Raw genomic sequence first — 24,122 nt, forward strand, 5'->3', positions numbered from 1 at the left:
GAATGACAATAATGAGACAACATACCAAAACTTGTGGGATGCAGCAAAAGCAGTTCTTAGGGGAAGTTTTATATCTCTAAATGCTTGCATGAATAAATAAATAAAAAGGAGATCAATGAATTTGGGCATGTAACTGAAAAAGCTAGTAAAAGAACAAATTGAAAATCCTCCATTAAATACCAAATTGGAAATACTAAAAACCAAAGGAGTGATGAATAAAATTGAAATCAAAAAATTTCTGAATAAATAAAACTAAGAGCTGGTTTTATGAAAAAAAAATAAAATTGGCAAACCTTTGGTCAATTTGATTTAAAAAAAGAAGAAAACTAAGTTATGACTATCAAAAATGAAAAGGGTGAATTCATTTCCAATGAAGAGGAAATTAAAACAATAATTAGGAATTATTGTATGCCCATAAATGTGAAAACCTGAGGGAAATGGATGATTATTTACAAAAATATAAATTGCCCAGGTTAAGAGAAGAGGAAGTAAAATACTTAAATAACCCCATCTGAGACAAAGAAATAGAGCAAGCCATAAATGAACTCCCTAGGAAAAAATCTCCACGGCCAGATGGTTTTACATGTGAATTTAAAGAACAACTAATTCCCATACATTATAGACTATTTGGAAAAATAGGTGAAGAAGGAGTCCTACCAAATTCTTTTTATGACACAAATATGGTACTAATACCTAAACAAGGAAGAGTCAAAACAGAGAAAGGAAAATTATAGACCAATTTCCCTAATCAATATTGATGCAAAAATTTTAAATTAAATATGAGCAAAAAGAATGCAGCAACTTATGAGGATAATAATATACTATGACCAGGTAGGATTTATTACAGGAATGCAAGGCTGGTTCAATATTAGGAAAACTATCAGCATAATTGATCATATCAACAACAAAACTAGCAAAAACCATATGATTATCTCAGTAGATGCAGAAAAAGCTTTTGACAAAATACAACATCCCTTCCCCTTAAAAACACTAGAAATCATAGGAATAAATGGAGTCTTCCTTAAAATTATAAGTAGCATCTACCTAAAACCATCAGCAAGCATTATTATAATGGGCATAAGCTAATGCATTTCCAATAAGATCAGAGGCGAAACAAGGATGTCCATTATCACCCCTATTATTCAATTTGGTACTAGAAATGTTAGCTTTAGGAATAAGAGAAGAAAAAGAAATTGAAGGAATTAGAATAGGCTAAAAAGAAACTAAATTATCACCCTTTGCAGATGATATGACGATTTAGAGAATCCTAGAGAATCAAGTAAAAAACTACTTGAAATAATAAACAACTTTAGCAAAGTTGTAGGATATAAAATAAACCCACATAAATCCTTGACATTCCTGTATATTACTAACAAAGCCCAACAACAAGAGACAGAGAAATTCCATTTAAAGTTACTGTAAACACTATAAAATATTTGGGAGTCTACCTGCCAAGACAAACCCAAGGCCTATATGAATACAGTTATGAAACACTTTTCACACAAATAAAGTCAGACTTAAATAAATGGAAAAACCCATCAGTTGCTCATATTTAGGCCAAGCTTATATAATAAAAATGGCAATTTTACTTAAATTATTTATTCAGTTCCATACCAATCAAACTACCAAAAAATTATTTTACAGAGCTGGATAAAGTAATAGCAAAATTCATCTGGAAGAACAAAAGGTCCAGAATATCAAGGGAATTAATGAAAAGAAATGCTAAGGAAGATGCCCTAACCATACCAGATATTAAACTGTACTATAAAGCAGCAATTATCAAAATTACCTGGTACTGGCTAAGAAACAGAGCCTTGATCATTGCAATAAGTTAGGTAAACAAGACGCAGTAGTCAATGACTATAGCAATCTACTCTTTGATAAACACAAAGAATCCAGCTTCTGGGCTAAGAATTCACTATTTGACAAAAAACTGCTGGGAAAATTGGAAAATGGTAGGGCAGAAACTGGGCATACCAGTTTACCAAAATAAAGTCAAAATGGTTCATGATTTAGGAATAAAGGCTGATACGATAAGCAATTTGGGAGAGCAAGGAATAGTTTACCTGTCAGATTTATGGGAAAGGGAGGAATTCATCACTCAACAACGGATAGAGAACATTACAAAATGCAAAATGGATAATTTGGATTACGTTAAATTGAAAAGTTTTTGTATAAACAAAGCCAATGCAACCAAGAAAAGGAGGGAAGCAGAAAACTGGTAGAAAATCTTTAAAACCAGTGTCTCTGATAAAGGCCTTTTATCTAAAATATACAAAGAACTGAGCCAAATTTATAGGAATACAAGTCATTCCCCAATTGAGAAATGGTCAAAGGATATGAACAGGCAGTTTTCAGAGGAAGAAATTCAAGATATCTATAGGCATATGAAAAAAAGCTCTAAATCACTATTGATTAGAAAAATGAAAATCAAAACACCTCTTAGGTACCACATCTCTCCTGTCAGATTGGCTAACATGACAAAACAAGAAAATGATAAATGCTGGAGAGGATGTGGGAAAACTGGAGCATTATTACATTGTTGGTGGAGTTGTTAACTGATCCAGCCATTCTGGAGAACAATTTGGATCTATGCCCAAAGGGCATATGCACCTTTGGGGTGCATACCCTTTGACCCAGCAATACCACTTCTAGGACTATATCCCAAAGAGATTATAAAAGTGGGAGAGGAACCCATATGTACAAAAATATTTATAGCAGCTCTTTTTGTGGTGGCAAAGAATTGGAAATCAAGGGGATGCCCATCAATTGGGGAATGACTAAACAAATTGTGGCATATGAATGTAATGGAATACTATTGTGCTATAATAAATTAGGAGCTGGTGGACTTCATTACAACCTGGAATGACTTACACAAACTGATGCTGAGTGAGGAGAGCAGAACCAGGAGATCATTATACACAATTACAGACACAGGATATCTGTAAAGACTAACTTTGATAGACTGACTTCTTCCATCAATGCAAGGTTCAAAGACAACTCCAAAAGACTGATGGAAAAAGCTATGCACATCCAGAGAAAGAATTATGGAGTCTGCATGCAGATTGAGGCAAACTTTTTCCTCTCTCTCTCTTTTTTTCCTGTTTTTTTTTAAAAAAATTGGCTTTGTTTCTCCTTTTTCATGATTCTTTCCATTGGTTATAATTCTTCATTATAACTGGACTATTATGTAAATAAGTTCAAGGTGAAGGTATATGTAAAACCTACATTGGATCACATGCTGTCTTGGGTGGTTGCGGGGAGGAGTGGGAGGGAGAGAAAATTTGAAAGCTAAATACTTGTGGAACTGAGTGTTGTAAACTAAAAATAAAAAAAAACAAATTTAAAAAAGAGAAAAAAAGAGTTCCTTACCTATTGACATCCCAGACTTTGCCAGTTGTATCTAATGAGGAAGAAGCTACAAAATCTCCACAGGAATGCCATGTGCAGGACCAGACAGCATGACTGTGTCCTCCCAGGGTCAGAATGCAATCACCCTTGACCAGATCCCACAATTTCACTGTAGTATCTCCACTGGAGGTAGCCAACTTGGTACCACTGTTAATAAGAATAGAGAATAGAGAATGTGTTGGAATATATGCACATATGATTTGAATTGATTTTTAAAATAATGGCAATCTTGCAGTGAAGGTCAATTTATTATTATCCAAATTCCTACGTATCTAAGTAGAAAAGTGTCCTTACTGTTAAAAAATGCACACTATTAGAAGAGACCTCTTTCTGTTCATTTATTCATTTAATCAATAAAAAATACTTATTATATACTCTGGACAAGGCATTACACAAAGGATTGTACATAATAAAAAACTTGTGCAACACACTGACCTTAACCTCAAGAAGCTTGAATGTTAGTAAAAGAAATCCCATACACATATCTAAAATTCCAGCCTATATGTGGCAATATCACATGACTGGTACAAAGTAAATGATGTAAGACTACAGAAATGGAGAGATCAATTCTGGCTGGGGTGATCAGCAAAGGTATCTTGAAGAAGAAAGAACTGGGGCCGAGTGTTAGAGAATGGTTCAAAAAATTGGGACGTGACAAAAAGAATTTTCCACAATGTGTGTTCATGGCCTTTTGGTTTCTGAGGACAGTTACTATTCATGGAACTTGTCACTGACTGACCTCTGTCTCTTCAGCTCCCAGTATGCCTTGGCTTAAAAAAACCAAATCAGGTCTACCAGGCTTATCTTTCTTCTATTATCATTTTACAGCAGTTCCTGAGAAACAAAATTAGTTCATGTAATTCTTTTTTTTTCCTTAAAAAGGAAAGAATATTACTTGTTAGCTGTCCTTGAAATTCTCTCTAATTTTTTCAGGCCTCATTTAATATATGGATGCTAAGGTTATGTGTACAACAGGGCAGTCTTTGGCTTGGTAGGACAGTCAGCTGCTCATTTTTATGACAAGATTTTGGGTTCTAGAAAGTTTCCCTTTCCTCAAATAGTTCACCCATCTATCAGCTTATGCTTTTAATTCTCATAAGAAAGTGAAAATTTTTTTCAATAATTAACATATAAGGTTAAATTTTTTCTGGGATTGATAATATAAAGGGATATTTGATGGATATGAGACCTTTTCCTAATGCTAGGATCTAACAATAGAGAATATACTTTAGTGCCTGAAAGGGAGATCAGGGGCACAGAGAGAAGAGATTAAAAAGAATACATAGAAAAGGACAGCTAGAGGAGGAAACTCAGATTTCACCAGCTTCACAATTTAGCCATGGGAACAAAATCCTGGGATGGGATAGGTACAAATGGTATGAGACAGACTTGGGACAAGATACAGGAATAAAACAAAAAAACTTCCTGCCTCTGAAAAGTGCTTAGTCTATTAGCAGGAATGAGATAAGCACCCAGAAAATTGGAAAATTAGTTATAATTCTGAGTGAGAGGACATGAGTTCACATCTTAGAAATGTCACTTACTGCCTATGTGACTTTGGGTAAGTTACACTCAGGGCCTCATTTTTCTCGTTCATATAATGAGGGGGGTTAGATGAAATGGCCTCTAAGGTCTCATCTGTCTCTAAGCAGAGCAAAATGTGTCTTAAAGGCACTCCTCCAAAAAAGAAATCTTGTATACTCAAGATTCCCTGATAAATGCAATCATAAAGGTTATCCTTCAACAAAACCCTGCTTATCAAAACAGGTCAATATACTCATTTAAGGTGTTTGCTACTTGCACAAAGGAAATCTTAAGCAAGGTGCAAATGGCAGAGGAATTCCTTTTAGAGGGTGAAGTCCTTCAAATGCTACTATTTGGATTTCACACATATAATTAATATCATATTACTTGCCTTCTCAACAGGTGGATGAGGGACTGTAGGAAGAGAGAGAATTCAGAACTCACAACTAAAAAAATTATGTTAAAGACAAATAAATAACAAATTTATTTTAAAAAACAAATTCTACTATTTAGGGATGATAGTATGCTAATAATATCATATACCCTGCCATCAAATGGGGACTTCTTAATAAAAATCATAAACACTCTAAAGAAGATTGATCATTCAGGAAAAATTAAATGGAAAAATAAAAACGGTTATTGTCCAAACTATGAAACAAGATTGCTTGGCTCTTTCAATGAGTTAATATATCATTAAATATATCTGGGATGAGCACTGAAGATAATGAATGAATTATGCCTGGAGGTGAATGAGAATTAAAAAAAACAGATTAGATTGAATGGAGGAAGCTGTGTTGTACCTTGATGAAAAATCCATCTTTCTAATGGAAAAATTCCCTTCACTAGTTCAAAGTCCTGACCATAAAGAGGGATAGGAGAGAGAAAAATCAGAACAAGCACGTGGTAGGCTAGTCATGTTACAAAGTTAGGGATATAAGATAGACACCTTTAGTACTCCACTGATACTAAGAAAATGTAAACAAAAAAATCCTAGAAGAATGCCTCTAGTACTTCTGCGGAGGATCTTTTGAAGAATGTAGACCAGAACTATGCAGAATGAGAAGGCATGGATCAGTTGCAACCTGTACTGTTGGAGGTAAAATTCATAGTGCTGACATAACAGACCTGTTGAAGTTGGAGTGTTTCATGCCTTAATAATTAAATTTAACAAAATGCATTTTTCTTCTTGCTATATATCATCTGAAGGAAGTTTCTGCAGCAAGTTGATATAAATATGACTTCATAGATGTCAAAATCCTTTATTCATGGTATATAATGAAGCAGAAGCAGCATGACAACATTTAATAGATTAGATATCCCATGATGCTAGGCTGAGGCTTGACGAATTATCTTTTCATTTAAAGCATTTGGAATGTGCTATCTGCCAGATCATTAGTAATACAGGACAGTGAAAATTCAGAAGCATAGTGGAATGAGTGTGTAAGATCAATGGCCAAGGCCATGTGGAATCTAAGAGGAGGAACCACATGTACATGATGGGTCATGTACTTTGCACAGTCAGGACATTAGAAAGAGGATGGAGTCCCACTATTCATTTTATGATGAGGCTGAATATCTTCATAGAGCAATGTGTCTACTTCATTCTAAAGGTGCTTTTCTGATAATTTCTGTTTCAAGGATTAGCCAGCCACTAATGAGAATTCAAGTAGTGCCTTGTGTGAGTGCTTGCTCATAGAAGAGGTGTGCCTGTTGGTGGAGAAGGGGCAGCATATAGCAATTTAAAGGGTGTCACAGCTGGGAACCAGAAGTTTCAGGTTCAAATCTCCACCCTACCACTTAATCTCGTGTGATTTGGGCCATTCTCTGAGCCTCACTCTTTTGATCTAAATGATGAAAAGCCTGGACTAAATGGTCTCTTGGGTACCTCCCAGTTTCTCAACTCCTCTGTTATTCAATTCTCTCACTGCAATGCTGGATACTAGTGCATCTAGAAACGCCACAATATTCAAGGTGTCAAAATTGCAAGTGTCCCAAAGTACAATGGGAAGCTCTAGTATGGAAAGAAAGAGGCTGCAGCACATGTCCAATGAGGACATGTGTCCACTTATTACCTGTGTGTCCTTGGGAAAATCATTTCTCAACTCTAGGCCTCAGCTTTTCACATCTATAAAATTAGGTAGGTTGGACCAGATCCCCTCTAAGGTCCCTTCCACCTCTAAATCTATGATCCTTAGACACTATACTGTCTGTATAATGGGTATCTCCTCTTTTTCCCTCACAAGTCAGGGACATAGCTTCCTAAGACTGGTAATTATGACACTGTATTCTTTAAAACAAAACAATTCCAGAGAAAAGCTGAAATGGTGCCATCATTTAATTCCTCCACTAACACTGGAAGGAAGGACTGGATGCTGTTAGGCAATTCCATCACCTATGCCCAATCCTGGGTCACAGGTCAAAGGCAGAGAGAAGCATTTTCTACATTTGTTTGTGGGGTTTTTGATGCCCCAATGCAGGGTCAATTTTCCATGGAGCCTTTTTAGCAAGATGTAGTTTTCCTGATTTTCTCTTATTAAGTCTATTTTTGCTTTTACTTAGTCTGAGATCGTGATTACCACCACTTCTTTTTTTTTATTTCAGCTGAAGCATAATAGATTCAGTACCAGCCCCTTATTTTAACTCTGTGCGTGTCTCCCTGTTTCAAGTGTGCTTCTTGTAAATAACACATTGTTGGATTCTAGTTTCTAAGCTATCCTGCTATCTGCTTCCATTTTATGGGTGAAATTATCACATTCACATTCACAAAGTTGATTACTATTTCCCTTCAAACTATTTTCTCCTAATTATCTTTTTCACTCTCTTTCTATCCTGTCCTTCCTCTAAAGTAATTTTTTTTTGCTTCTGACCTCTGCCTTCTTCTATATGCAGAAAATGCACCCCTTTCAGATCATAATGGAATAAAAATGACATTCAATAAAAGACTGTGGAAAAATAGACTAAAAGCTAACTGGAAACTAAATAATTTAATCCTAAAGAATGAATAGGTCAAAGAACAAATGACAGAAATTATCAATAATACCATTAAAGATAATTATAGCAAATGAAACAATACATCAAAATTTGTGGGATACATCCAAAGCAGTACTGAGGGGAAATTTTATATTTATAAATATGTATATCAATAAAAGATAAAAAGAAGCAATCAATGATTAGGCACACAACTAAAAAAAAACTAGAAAAAGGACAAATTAAAAAATCCTAAAGACCAAAATAAAAATCCTAAAAAATTCAAAAGAGGGATTAATAAAATTGAAATGTTTAAAAACTGAACAAATAAGTAAAACAAGAGCTGCTTAAAAACCCACTAAAACAGATAAACCCTTGGTTAATCTGATTTTTTTTAAAAAATAAAACCAAAATATCAGTTTCAAAAATGAAAATGGTGATTGTAGCATTTATTAAGATGAAATTCAAGAAATTACTAGGAGTTATTTTTCCCAATTATATGCTAGCAAAACTGATAATCTAAGTCAAATAGATGAATATTTGGAAAAATATAAATTGCCCAGATTAACAGAAGAGGAAATAGAATTTTTAAATAACCCTTCTCAGAAAAAGAAAATTAATAAGCCATAAAAGAACTACCTAAGAAAAAATCCCTATGACCAGATGGATTTACAAGTGAATTCTACAAAACATTAAAGGAATAATTAATTCCAATAAAATATAAAGTATCTGGAAAAAATAGGCAAAGAAAGAGTTCTACCAAATTCCTTTTATGACACAAATATGTTTTTTATTCCCTAAACCAGGGAGAGTAGAAACAGAGAAAGAAAACTACTGACCAATTTCCCCAGCGAATATTAATGAAAATATTTAAATAAAATACTTGCAAGGAAATTATAACAATATATCAGAAAGACCATACACTATGACCAGATGGAATTTATACGAGGACTACAGGGATGGTTCCGTATTTTTTAAAGTTATAAGCATAACTGACCATATAAATTACAAATACAACAAAAAGCATATGATTATTTCAATAGATGCAGAAAAAAAAACTTTTGACAAAATACAGCACTCACTCCTATAAAAATGTTAGAGAGCATAGGAACAAATGAATTTTACCTTAAAATGATAAGTAATATTTATCTAAAACCATTGGCACTTTCTTAAGAAGAGAATCTAAAACTATATTTATAGATTCAGAACACATATTACTCTTCTGGATTTCTAAAACTGAAGTTTTTCCCAGTAGGATTCATACTTTGTGCTAATAGTGCAAAGATTATTCAAATCATGATTTAATTACTCCAACAAGTCCATATTATTTATGAACTTATCCTTGCAACAAGAGCTAAAAGAAGGAGAACAAGGAAATTCCTGCTAATTATGAAGTGTATCTGTAACTAACTTTCTCATTAAAACAATTTTCAATATGGTTGTTGTCATTAGGAGTTCAGTGAGTGTGTTTGATAAAATAGCTTAGTTCTAAAATTATCAGCTCAGGGACTTCATACCATTGTTTCAGAATCCTGGACTCAAAACAACTTGTTCAGTCTTGATTATATATTCCTGGATTCCACACAGATATTGAGAAAATGCATATCTGCTCATGGCTAGAAAAAAGCAAAACAAAACATTCTTGACCTGGCTTTTTGTTACAGACAATACTGGTTGGCATCTACATGGACCTCAGCTTCTTTATGTCATCCAATAGGCAAAAACCACTTATGTTCACTTCCTGTTAGTTATTGATAGCTAGGCTGACTCCAACTTGACTCTCCCTGGCATGTGTCTCCTTTATGTCTCCCAGTTTCATTCTTGCATTGTTCACTGACGCATTTCTTTTTTGATTATTCATTTTTTTCCACAGCCCTACACTGGCACCTGGAGATCCCTGAATTTCTCCCTTTACATTTGCTATTTTTCATATAGTTTGAACGCCTGGTTTTGTAATAAATTTATTTTCGACAAATATTTATACTGGTTCAGAATGACTTAAAATGTGTTGCAAACAATAAGAATACAGTAGTTTCAAAGTAAACAGAATGCATCAATTAGCTTTTTGTTTAGTAATCGACTCCATTAGAAACAATATAAATGAGTGTTTCAAACAGTTGTTTGGAAGATGGGTGCCTAATAAAGAGAGCTTTCTCTTTCAACAAAGTGTCACATAATAATTTTGACACAACAAATCTTAGATTTATATCTTCTCATAAAGATACTTCTAAAAATGTACTTCTAAAAAAAGGATACTTTTAGAAAGTTATTTAAACGATGTCATATTTTCACAGGATTTGCACTAAAGTTACAAATAAAGAAGACAGTCTTTGTCAATCAGAATAGAAAAATAAACCGAAGGTTGTAAGGTTAGAATGATATAGCATTAGGGGCATCTAAAATGAGATAAAGTTATTGTAAATCACAAAGACTCAAGCATACATTATATATGAGAATAGGTTAAATTGTGTCTATTCCTACAAAAATTGTTAGTATCTTCAGATCCCTGATAGTGTATGATGGCTTTTGGATGTGGTATATTTTGCTTTGATCAATAGCCAGAAGCTTTCCTATTCACCAACAAGTGATCAAAAATAGTAATAATTCTGAAAGAAGAATCCTGAACTACTATCAACCATATGAAATAATGCTAAAAACCACTACTAATAAAAGAAATGCCAAAAAAAATACTGATCTTTTACCTCACCCACAGAAAAATGGCAAAGACGCCAAAAGAGTAGAATAACTAATGTTGGGGGGATTGTATAAAGAGGGACGCTCTGTTGTTGGTAAAACTAAAAATTCATCTAACTACTCTGAAAAGCAAATGGGAATGATATGAAGAAAGTGACTAAACTGTTCATACCTTTGAACCGAGAGATTTCATAGCTAAGCATATACCCTGAGGAGGTCATTGATAAAAAAAAGTACCCATGTATTCAAAAAGTTTTTCAAGCATCACTTTTCATAGTAGGAAAGAACTATGAAAAATAGATGTGTATTGACTATAAAATGAGTAAAAAAGTTAGATTGTAGAAAACAACGAATATGCTAGGCGTGATGATGTACATATGTAATCTCAGCTACCAGAGAGGCTGAGTCTGGTGAATTTCTTGAGTTCAAGAGTTCTGAAATGCAGTAGGCTACCAGGCATCTATATTAATTCTGGAATCGGAATTATGGTGAAGCTACAGGACTGAGGGACACTACCAGGAGCCCCAGGACTGAGGAACACTACCAGGAGTTGGAGTACCACTAGGTTGCCTAAGTAGCAATAAACTTTCCAGGGTCAGAAATAGAATGTAATGGGATTGTACCCAAGAGTTGCTCCTGCATTTCAAGGTCTGGATAAGATAGGAAGGAAGGAAGGAAGGAAGGAAGGAAGGAAGGAAGGAAGGAAGAAAGAAAGAAAGAAAGAAAGAAAGAAAGAAAGAAAGAAAGAAAGGAAGGAAGGAAGGAAGGAAGGAAGGAAGGAAGGAAGGAAGGAAGGAAGGAAGGAAGGAAGGAAGGAAGGAAGGAAGGAAGGAAGGAAGGAAGGAAGGAAGGAAAAAAGAAAGGAAAGGAAGGAAGAAAGAAAAATAAATAAAGAAAGAAAGAAAGAAAGAAAGAAAGAAAGAAAGAAAGAAAGAAAGAAAGAAAGAAAGAAAGAAAGAAAGAAGGAAAGAAAGAAAGAAAGAAAGAAAGAAAAAGAAAGAAAGAAAGAAAGAAAGAAAGAAAGAAAGAAAGAAAGAAAGAAAGAAAGAAAGAAAGAAAAAGAAAGGAAAAGAAGAAAGAGAGAGAGAGGGAGGGAGGGAAGGACATAGAAAGATAAAATGTATATGGAAAGCATGTAAAAACATAAACTGATACAAAGTGAAAAAAAGCAGAAACAGGAAAATGATTTGCACAATGTATACAATGTAGATGGAAAGAACAACAAAGCAACTGAAAGTAAATGCTGTGAAATTGTAATGACCAAATTTGAGCCCAAAGAAGAGATATAAGAAGGATTCTCCCTCCCTTCTCTAGTCAGGTGAGAAACTATTGTCATGGAACAGTATAAGTAATGTCAGACTTTGTGATATGTTCAGTTGGTTTGTTTTACCGAACATTTTTTTACTCTTCTCTTTAAAAGGAATGGCTTATTGGGAAGGAGAAAGTAAAGAGATACTTTTGGAAATATAAGTGATGTGATAAAAATTTTTAAATGCATTTAAAAATAGACACTTTTAAAATAAAGAATCCAAGTGAATTATAGCAAACCTACATACTGCTTAATTCTTATTATCTATATGAAGCACTAATGTTTTGCTCACATAATAGAAATTAATAATATTTATTTTAGTCTGAACTTAATAAACACTAAATAAAATGAGCATTTCCATATAGATGTATGTCTATATATGGAAATGCTCATTTTATACATACATATATATTATAGAACCTACATGCATAGAACATATATAGAGAATATATTCAAATATATCTATGTAATGCATACGTACATATATACATACATAAGTATAGAACAGATAAAGGTTGTGTGCAAAACTATATAGCTCTGTGATGTTCACGTTGCTCTGTGTGTGTGTGTGTGTGTGTGTGTGTGTATGTGTTTGTATGGATTCCACATGTAACTATGTCCTTCCTACTTGTCTATGATTCTTTCTATATTCTTTTTATTCTCTTCTGTGAATTTAAAATATATGATTCCATGATCTTCATTTCTTCCTTTTTCTTCTTTCTTTTTCTTCCTTCCTCTTCTTTCCTTCCTTTCTTCTTTCTTTTCTCTTTCTGTCTTCCTTTCCCTTCCTTCCTTCCCTCCTTCCTTCTTTCCCTCTTCCTTCCTTTCTTCATTCTTTCCTTCCTTTTTCTTTCTTTCACTACCTTATCCCTCTCCCTCTTTCTACCTCCCACCTCCTTCTACCGAAATAAAAAAGAAAAGCCATTCCTTAGTTATGTGTACCCCTTAGTTTCTCATTTTTTCTTATGACAAAAAAGAGGTCCTATAAATACTTTGGTATACGTGGGCTCTTTTCATCTTTCTTTCATATCTTAGGTTGCATAGGCTTAGTGGTTGTATTACTGGGTTTAAAGGCATAATTTGGTGACTTGTAGGATATGACACCAGATTTACTAGCAATTAATTTTGGCTACAAGAATACATTTCTTGAAACTGGTCCCCCATTTCATGTTACATCTCCTCACATGATTTTTTGATGATTTCCAGCTCATAGCTCTATGTGGCTTTATGCAATAATACAACATTTTTACTATGGACATTGAACCTAGTCTTTTTAAAAATCAAATATAAAAATAATAAAGACTACATTAACTCTAATCTGCATTATGCTAAGAGTAGTGCAGTTGAAAATATCATGGATTTATAGTTAGGTACACATGATGTATATAAGATCCTTTTAATTCAAGCTTGGCCATTGACTCCTGACTCTCTGAATGGCTTTAGGCAAGTTATTTGATCTTTCTGGCCCTTAGTTTCCTCAATGGCAGATTAGGGGATTGGATTGAATAACTTCTGAAGTCCCGTTTAATCCTAGATCTAGGATCCTATGACTCTATTATGGAAAAATGTCGTTGTTGTAGTCGCTAGTTGTTTTTATGTGATACTTTGTATCCATGCTTCTTGACAATGGAGAAGGAAATCCATATCTGCATCTGTGCAATTTGAGATAGATACTTAGATATCTCCATATGTTTAATGGAATTATTTGAATTCATGAAGAGACTATCAGTCTTACCAATCTCAAACTCTTTAATTGCAAAGTAATTTAAAATATCTAACACTATAGCAATCTGAGGTAATCAAATAAAAATCTTTTCTTACTGGAAATGTGATGTAGTCTTTCTACTTTGTTAAAAAGTAATAGTGCAATAACATTTTGCTGATCTGAAAAGATGTTTAAGGAAAAAGTCATAATGTAAGTGTCTTGGTAGATAAATTTTATTATATGAATAATGTTTGGGACAATTTTGGGACATTTATCATATTTAATGTAAGAAAGAAACCAAAAGGGCAGGTGCATTTGTTTTCACTTTAGAAATTTAAAATGACATTCATAATGTTTATTTTACAAAGTACAGATTATGTCAAAAGATAAAGAGACAGCTTACTGTGATTATCCAAATTTATGGAGGACAATAGAAAAGAGAGTAAAAATACCTTAAGCTCTCATTGTGGGCAGGAGAGTAATTTAATTTGGTAATATATTGTTGCAGAAGAAAGGATGATGACAGAGAGACAGGAGAACTGCATTCAAATCTTGGCTCTGGCATTTACTAGCTATTTGACTCTCAAGACTTCAGTTTATTCATCTATGAAATGGAGACGATAATACCTAAACTATCCAGGAACATTAGAAGAAAAATATTTATAAATATTAAAATAACATGTAAGCATGTTATTGTTATCATTGTATGAAGGAGAAAGGGGTACTCTGACTTGCTATAATTAATTCCTATGACAAGGCATTCATACAAGATAATTTCAAATGAATGGGACAGTGGAGTTGGTGGAGTCTACAAATAGACTTTCAGAATCAGAGCAATTATACATTTCCTGTGAGGAAAAGTTCATAGTTCTTCCCATAGGATGACCATTCAACGTGGAGTACTGGAAAATCATTCTGTCACTTTTTTATATTTTCTCACAAAAACAATGCCGAATATTTGCTCTAGGAAAAGTATCAACTTTTTCATCTGTGTTTGTCTTCTATTGACAAAGTTCTTAGCTTTTTTAGGATTTTAATTTTTCACTGGCACCTTCAACTAGGTTCCAAGATTAATGCTCACTGTTATCTGTGCTATTATAAATGTGTAACTTGTGTGATCTCAGGAATGTTATCTAACTTCACTGGGCTTTTGAATCCTCATCAGTAAAATCAAGGGATCCAGATGATCTCTTAGGATCCTTCTCACTCCAGATACTACAATCCAATAATCCTAAATACTCTTCCTACTGTGTTTTGTTTTCAAAGATAAAACATAGCTGAAGGAGATGCAATAAGTCTGATTGGAAATTGAAATTCCATTTATTAATAATGCGGGATTGCACACAGCAAAATCCATGTAACATGTTCACAACATATACATCAATGGAAGCACTATGATCCAGTAGAAATAGCATGTTCTGAGAAGCAGGAGACTTACATTCCAGTTTGGGCTCCTCCACTAGAGGTATCCTTAGGCAAGGCATTCAAATTCTCTTGGCCTCAACTTACTTCCTGATGATAGTATCTACCACCCTACTATAAAATCTCAGAATGAGAAATGATTTCCCAATTCTTCTCAACTTCTCCTCTAACTTATACCCAAATTATATATCTTTTCTCCAAAAAGTTGCTTCTGTTTAAAGACCTCTAGGGACAAGGAACTCATTACCTTTTAAAGGAGCATGTTCTATTTCTAGATAACTCTCTTGTTGGTATTTTTTTTCTTTCTCTCTATTGAATTGAAATTTGACTTCCCATGACTTTCACCTTTTAAGGAAACTCTTTCCTACAGTCTTAGTAGAAAAAGCCCACTCCTCTTTCTATACAGGAATACTTCAATACTTGAAGACAAAAGTATAATGTTGGAGACTCTGCTACTGGTCTCCAGTCTATTTTAAGTTAAACATTCCTAGTTCCTTTGATTAATTTTTTTTTATTATTATTTATTTATTTAATATTTTTAGTTTTCAGCACTGATTTTCACAAGAGTTTTTTTTAATTTAAATTTATTTATTTAACATATTTGGTTTTCAGCATTGATTTTCACAACAGTTTGAATTACAAATTTTCTCCCCATTTCTACCGTCCGCCCCACTCCAAAATGGCATATATTCTGATTGCCTCCTTCCCCAGTCGGCCCTCCCTTCTGTCACTCCACTCCCCCCAGCCCCTTTTCCCTTACTTTCTTGTAGGGCAAGATAGATTTCTATGCCCCATTGCCTATATATCTGATTCCTAGTTGCATGCAAAAACCTTTTTTTTGAAAATCTGCTTTTAAAACTTTGAGTTCCAAATTCTCTCCCCTCTTCCCACTCCACCCACCCTCCCTAAGAAGGTAAGCAATTCAACCTAGGCCACATGTGTATCATTATGCAAAACCCTTCCACAATACAATACTCATGTTGTGAAAGATTAACTATATTTTGCTCCTTCCTATCCTATCCCCCTTTATTCAATTATCTCCCTTGACCCTGTCCCTTTTCGAAAGTGTTTGCTTTTGATTACCTCCTCCCCCATCTGCCCTCCCTTCTATCATCCCCTCTTTTTGTCTCCTGCCTCATTCTTTCCTGTGGGGTAAGATACTCAATTGAGTGTGTATGTTATTCCCTCCTCAGGTCAAATCCGATGAGAGCAAAATTAACTCATTCCCCCTCACCTGCCCCCTCTTCCCTTCCTACAGAACTGATATTTGCTGCCACTTTTATGTGAGATAATTTACCCCATTCTATGTCTCCCTTTCTTCCTCTCTCAATGTATTCCTCTCTCATCCCTTAATTTGATTTTATTTTTTAGATATCATCCCTTCATATTCAACTCACGCTGTGCCCTCTGTCTATATGTGTGCGTGTATGTGTGTATATATATATACACACATATATATGCATATATATGTATGTATGTGTATATATACATATACACATATATATGTATATTCCCTTCAGCTACCCTAATACTGAGGTCTCATGAATTATACACATCATCTTTCCATGTAGGAATGTAAACAAAACAATTCAACTTTAGTAAGTCCCTTGGGATTTTTCTTTCTTGTTTACCTTTTCATGCTTCTCTTGATTCATGTGTCTGAAAGTCAAATTTTCTATTCAGCTCTGGTCTTTTCACTAAGCTTGAAAGTCCTCCATTTTGTTGAAAATCCATATTTTGCCTTGGAGCATGATACTCAGTTTTGCTGGGTAGATTATTCTTGGTTTTAATCGTAGCTCCATTGACCTCAGAATATCATATTCCAAGCCATTTGATCCCTTAATGTAGAAGCTGCTAGATCTTGGGTTTAACCTGATTGTGTTTCCACAATACTCAAATTGTTTCTTTCTGGCTGCTTGCAATATTTTCTCCTTGATCTGGGAGCTCTGCAATTTGGCGACAATATTCCTAGGAGTTTTCTTTTTGGGATATTTTTGAGGAGGTGATCAGTGGATTCTTTCAATTTTTATTTTGCTCTGTGGCTCTAGAATATCAGGGCAGTTTTCCTTGATAATTTCTTGAAAGATGACGTCTAGGCTCTTTTTTTGATCATGGCTTTCAGGTAGTCCAATCATTTTTAAATTATCTCTCCTGGATCTATTCTCCAGGTCAGTGGTTTTTCCAATGAGGTATTTCATATTGCCTTCCATTTTTTCATTCCTTTGGTTCTGTTTTATAATATCTTGATTTCTCATCAAGTCACTAGCTTCCACTTGCTCCAATCTAATTTTTAAGGTAGCATTTTCTTCAGTTTTCTTTTGGACCTCCTTTTCCATTTGGCTAATTCTGCCTTTCAAGGCATTCTTCTCCTCATTGGCTTTTTGGAGCTCATTTGCCATCTGAGTTAGTCTACTTTTAAGGTGTTATTTTCTTCAGTATTTTTTTGGTTCTTCTTTAGCAAGTCATTGACATGTTTTTCATGTTTTTCTTGCATCACTCTCATTTGTCTTCCCAATTTTTCCTCTACTTCTCTAATTTGCCTTTCCAAATCATTTTTGAGCTCTTCCATGGCCTGAGATCAGTTCATGTTTTTTTTTTTTTGCAGGCTTTTGATGTAGACTCTTTGACTTTGTTAACTTCTTCTAGCTGTATATTTTGGTCTTCTTTGTCACCAAAAAAAAGATCACAAAGTCTGAGTCTGAATCTGAGTCCATTTTCACTGCCCGGCCATGTTCCCAGCCAACTACTTGACCCTTGAATTTTTCATCGGGGTATAACTGCTTGTAGACTAGAGAGTACTTTGTCCCAAGCTTGAGGGTCTATGCTGTTGTTTTCAGAGCTATTTCTACACAGCAAGCTCTGCCACACCAGCACTCCTCTTCCTCTAGGAACCGCCAACTTGGACAGGACTCAGATCTAAGCAGGCTCTTCACTCCCGCTCAGATCTGCCACTTAATTCCTCCCACCAGGTAGGCCTGGGGCTGGAACAACTGCACCTCTGTAGCTGCACCTCCTCTGCTGCCCCCAGGGTGGTGGCCGAACTGCAAACTCCTTTCACTCTGTCCCTTGCAGTTTTTCCCACTAAACTTCTCTGTTGTCTTTGGTGTTTGTGGGTTGAGAATTCTAGGAACTGCCACCGCTCACGGATTCAGGGCCCTAGGGCCTGTTCCACCTGGGTCCTTGTCTGGTTGGTCCAGGTGCAGCCCACGCTGGGCTCTGCTCCACTCCACTCCCAGCTCCGGGTGATAGACCCTACCCAGTAACCATCCAGGCTGTCCTGGGCTAGAGCCCTGCTTCCCTCTGCTACTTTGTGGGTTCTGCAGTTGTAGAATTTGTTCATAGCCATTTTTTATCAGTGTTTGGAGGGTCTTGGGGGAGAGACCTGGGCAATTCCCTGCTTTCCATCTACCATCTTGGCTCTGCCCTCCTTGACTAATGTTTTAGCAGCATGGCTTCCGGTCCCTCACTACCAACTGCCATCCCCTAGACATCCTGCTTATCTCACTGGGATGGTGTGATCATGAAATGAAATTTTATAACTGTAATTGCAATTGCACTTTGCAAAAGTATAAAAAATATAATATGAATATAAAATGTCATAAATATGTAAAATACATCATTTACTTTTTAAAATACATTTTGACATATTCCTCCATGCATTTAAATATATCATATACATGCATATATGCAATTCCATGACTTTCTTTTCTTTTATCTCCCACCACCCTATCCCTATTCCTTTCTCTATTTTTCATTTCCCTACCTCCCAATGGAAAAGAAAAATAAAGTCCTTTTAATGAATATGCACTGTAAAACAAAATAAATTCCTACCTTGGCTGTGTCTGAAAATTTTTGACTTATTTTACATCTTGGATCCAGAAGGTAAGTAGCATTTATTGAACTTAATCAAATTTTACTCGACAGGGGTAACAGCCCAGTTTTACTCCTGTATTTCTTGGGAAAGCTTTCAGTAGACCTCAATTGCATAAAGTGTTTGTTTTGGGACTTAGAAAGATTTTTATAATATAACAGAAGATCACTTACAGGCCTATTTGCCATGGAATTCTTTAGCATATATTTCTCTGTATCTATTAAAAATCATGGTTTTCAAAATGTTTGTCTTACAAATGATTAATTATATTAATTGCTTTCAAAATGCTGAACTAATCTGAGATCTTGAATATAAACTCAAATTTATAATGAATAGTGTGTGTGTGTGTGTGTGTGTGTGTGTGTGCAATCATAGTGAATGATTTATTTTTTTCCAGGATTTTATTTAAAATTTTAGAATCAATATTCATTAATTCTATTGGTCCAGGGTTCTTCTTCTTGGCTTTATCCTTTCTGGGTTTAGGGTTTAAGACTATATTTGTGTCATAAAATGAGGTATTTTCCTTTTTTTTTGTAATTTTTAAAATTTTAAATTTAAACATAAAAAAGGAAACAAACTTAAATACAAAATAAGAAAAGGAAAAAAAAGCATTGCCATGTGCATAGCAAAACATAAGAGAATATTCAAAATATAAAGCAATAAATTTCCATTTCAAGAAAACATATATAATAAATACTACAGTTGTTTTTCAGAGCTGTACATCTTTACTTCCTTGTAGGTTTTATTTTGCTCTCTGCTTTGCACTTTGTTCTTTTTTTCTACCTTTCTCCCTGCCCCACCCCCCCCCCCAGTCCCACGAAGGTTATGATTAAGTATGGATACACACACAGTGTGTATATATACATATACATGCATATATAGACAAACAATCCTATATATGACATATACACACATACATGCATAGAAACATACATGCATTTACAAACACATGCATATACATAGATATCTATCATCATGCACATATATACACATACCGTTCATATGCATCTATGTAAGACTGTGCTATACTTGTTTGTACTTTGTTCCTCCAAAGGTGGATAGCATCTTCCTTCAGAAATCCAAGCCTTTACATATTTTCCTAAATCCACCAACTCATCATTTCCTACACCACAGCAATATTCCAACCTTATACTGTCTAGTTATTTTAAATAGTCTAAAACAATATTGATTAAAATGGTTGATATAAAGAATAGTTTCCATTTTTCTCTTTTGATTAAACGTATTTTAGCATTAACTTTGTCTGAGATCATAATTACTACACCTGCTCTTTTGCCCTAATAAATTCTACTCCTGATTTATTTTACATTTGTGTGTATCTCTTATTTCCTATCCCTCCTGACTCCTCTACTTTACCTCTACCCACTACCTTGCCCTCCTATTACTTAACCTACCCCCTCTCCAAGGTTCCTTCCCATATCTACTCCCTCCCATCTTTCCCCTTGACCTCTTGTTTCTATCTGAATTTGGAAAACTTTTATGTTCTTTCAAATATACATATATATATACATATATTTACATATGTATATACATATATATACACATACATGCACAAACATATATAGACATACACATATATACATACATACACATATGTGTATGTGTGTATGTATATATCCCTCTTTCTCTCCAAGGATTGTCTCCCTTATCCTCTCCTACTTACCCAACCTTTCCCCTTGCCTTCTAGTTTCTCTGTGAATTGAGAAGACTTTTATAGCTTTTCAAATGTTTCCATATGTTGTTTCCTCTTTATCTTATTCCCATTAATCTAGACATCTTTCTATACCCACCCCCTCACCCTATTCCTTCACTCTCTTATTTATTTATAAAATTAGAAAACTTTTATTCCCTTTTCTCTTTAACCTAGATCTGATGTGAGTAGGGTTCCCTCTAAAAATCCCTCCCCCTCCCTATCTTCTTAGCCTTTTATTTCTTTCTGAATTTAGAAGACATTTATAACCTTCTAGATATACATGTGTATTCTTTGTTCCCTCGTTAACCCATTCCCAACGAGAGTAGGCTTCCAAAACTACCCTCTCTCTTCCCCCATCTGATGCCTCAGTGTCAGTTCTTCTTCTTGAACCTTATTTGTATAAGATAATTACTCTTTTTGCCTTTTCTTAGATTGTATTAATTTTTGTAATCATATCATACCCAGCTCTGCCGCAATCTTTCTAAACTACCTAAATTAGTGATGACAATCTTGGAGATACAGTTTACATTTCCTCATATATAAGGTAAACAGTCTGTCCTTCCTGAGGCCCTTGTAATTAGTCTTTAATGTTTACCTTATATTTCTCTTAGATCGTGGATGTCAAATTTTCAATTAAGTTCAAGTCTTTTCTGCAATAAAATACTAAAAGTCTGGCAATTCAATGAATATCTTTTTTGGTTCCGAATCATGCTTAACATTACCAGGTATGATGTTTTTGGCTGCAACCTAAGTTATTTTGCTCTTCAGTATATAGTGTTCCAAGACCTGTGGTCTTTTAGTATAGCCACTGCTAGGTCTTGTGTGATAATAACTGTGGCTCTCCCATATTTGAATTGTTTTTTTTTTCTTGTTTCTCATAATACTTTCTCCTTGAGCTGGGGCTTTTACAATTTAGCTGTGATATTCTTGTAGATTTTCCTCTTAGGATCTCTTTCAGGTGGTGATCAGTGGATTTTTTCTGTTTCCACTTTCCCCTCTTGTTCTAACATTTCAGGACAATTTTCTTTAATTACTTCTGTATTATTGTATCAAGGTTACTTTTTGATTATCATAACTTTCAGATAGTCTGATTATTCTTGTTTTCTCTTCTTGATCTGTTGTCTAGATCAGTTGTTTTTCTTATGAGATGCTACACATTCTTTTCTATTTTTTCATGCTTTATGTTTTGTTTTATTATTTCTTGCTTTCTTTTAACTTCATGGGCTTCCCCTTGCCCAATTTCAATTTTCAAGGAGGTTTTTTTCCTTAAGATTCTGGATCTCCTTTTTGAGTTGGTTAACTTTCTTTTCAAAATGTTCTTGCTTTTCTTGGATTGTTCTCATTTTGTAAAAATTTTCCTCAATCTCTTTCAATTGCTTTTTAGTCTTTTTTAAGCTCTTCTATGGATTCTTTTTGGGCAGGTTACTTTTGGGGTAGCAGAGGGTTTTTTGCTTCAGTATCTTCCTTTGAAAATGAACCCTGGTCTTCTCTATTCCTATAATAACTTTCTGTAGTTGGATTCTTTCTCCTTTGTCTGCTAATTTTTTATTTTTTTATTTATAGCAACTTGTCATAATCACCTGTATTGCTGGGATATCAAGGATAGTGCCTCTGGCCTCAGATCCTCCTTCAGTTCTCCCCTCTGGACTGGAACTTAAACCAAGAACTCTGCCTTCCAGTAAGTAACCACAGCCAGTAGTGTCCCCACGCCACTGCTTCTGCACTCATAGAATATGTGCTGGTTCCTTCTCCCCCAGGGCCCCAACTAGGCAGCACAGCTGGGCCTGGTATCCCTTATCAGCAGGGGTTCCCTCAATCTTCCCCTGCTCAGATACCTGATTCCTCACATGGTCCAGGAGGTAAAAATTCCGCTGGCTGGGGCCAAGGCTACTTCCCAACCCAACTAGCCCCAGCACAACTAGCCTGGAGCTGTTTACACTTCACAGGGACCAAACTGCAGTCCTGGGATTTTTCTTCTTTTTTCTTCTGTTTGTCCATGAAGGACTACTGTTCTACCACAACTCTTGTTTATTTTTCACCTCTATGTTCACCTTGAGGAGTTATTTTGTCTTATTTGTGGGGGAAATCTGGAGAGCTTGCAATTTTTTGACTTACTCCACCACCTGCCCAGAATCCTCTCCTAGTATTTGCTTTCTAAATTGTTGAAATCCCATGTAAACATTTGTGTCTTTTATTTGTACAGTCCTAACATATTATTTTCAATTTTTTGGTATTCTAATAATTGATAAAGTTTAATAAATGTGGCATGTGGTGTTAAGAAATACATATCTTCTCTACTGGACCCATTGAGAAGATGCCATAAGTCATTAAACCCTAATTTCTAGAATTCATTAAATTCTTTCTTCCCTTTTGTTTCTTTATTAGATTTATCTAAAATAGAATAATATAAAAATTTCCTATTGTGATACTACCTTTATTTTTTGCATTTCAGTTAATTTTTCCTCTATATAATGACTAGAAGCTGTTTATTTTATCTGAAGTATATAAGTTTAATAGTGATATTGGCTGTTATATTATGATATTATGAATTTTAATTTTTTTGCTTTTATAGCATGAATTAAACTCCTGCATTTCATTTTTATTCCAAGTATGTCATTACTTTTTAGATTTGTTTCTTGCAAACAACATGTTGTAAGGTTGCAAGGTTTTGTTTTCTTATCCAATGTCACTCTTTCATTATATTGGATTGTTTATTAATTGACATTTAAAGTTATGAAAGCGAGGTTGTTATTTCCTTAATTTATGCCTCTAGTATTATTTTTTTTAGAATTCTTTTGTTCCTTTTCCTATTTAAAACTGTAATTTATTTCTCCAATTAATTTTGATAATTTATTATGAAATCCAATTTCCACAGGCTACCTTGCTCTCTTCCTAGCTTTCCTTTCCATTTGTCAATGATTTCTTTTGTTCTGGAGTTTTAGTCAACTTACTGGTTTCTTTTTATTTAGTTAATAGTTAATTTTTGCACTCCTTTTTTCTTTTCCTTCTCTAGGTAAAATGGCTACTTTAGATTCTAGCCTTTTTTTCTTCTACAACTTCTTTCATTTTCTAAAAATGTCTTTATTTTTATATTTATATAAATATATTTATATGTTAATTTTTACTTCTTTAGCCATTTTCTTCATTAATTCTTTCTCTTTTCTGTCTGCTTTGAATTTTGATTCTTGATTCCAGGTTTATATGCCTATTTATACCTTCTTTATTTTTTTTGTATTACTCATGTAAGTAAAGATTCTAAAGTACCAAGTTAAAACACCCTCTTCTAACCCATTTCTACATTAATAATTTCTCAGATATTGCCTTATCATCTTTTTTTCTATTGTGCCTCCCTTTTAGATGTATCAATTTATGAGAAAAATAATGAGTGTAGAAGTATTGTTCCCCATGATAGAAATTACCATGCTTCCTAAGTCACATGGTCTGATTCTACCTCCTGTTTTTACTTTTAAAATTCTATTTTAACCTTAAGGTTAAGACCATACAAATG

At 34.4% G+C, this 24,122-nt stretch overlaps 1 protein-coding gene across 2 annotated transcripts in view; it reads right to left on the bottom strand.

The window, feature by feature from the left end:
• Window positions 1-24,122, bottom strand: part of SPAG16 (sperm associated antigen 16) — a 1,249,495-nt gene that overhangs the window by 584,099 nt on the left and 641,274 nt on the right. For both annotated transcript variants that reach the window (XM_036756892.1, XM_036756890.1), the window contains exon 12: window positions 3,373-3,558. In XM_036756892.1, coding sequence (XP_036612787.1) covers window positions 3,373-3,558 — 186 coding nt within the window. The remainder of the gene's footprint in view (window positions 1-3,372; window positions 3,559-24,122) is intronic.

This window comes from Trichosurus vulpecula, chromosome 4, assembly GCF_011100635.1.
Source record: "Trichosurus vulpecula isolate mTriVul1 chromosome 4, mTriVul1.pri, whole genome shotgun sequence".
Taxonomy (NCBI): Eukaryota; Metazoa; Chordata; class Mammalia; order Diprotodontia; family Phalangeridae; genus Trichosurus; species Trichosurus vulpecula.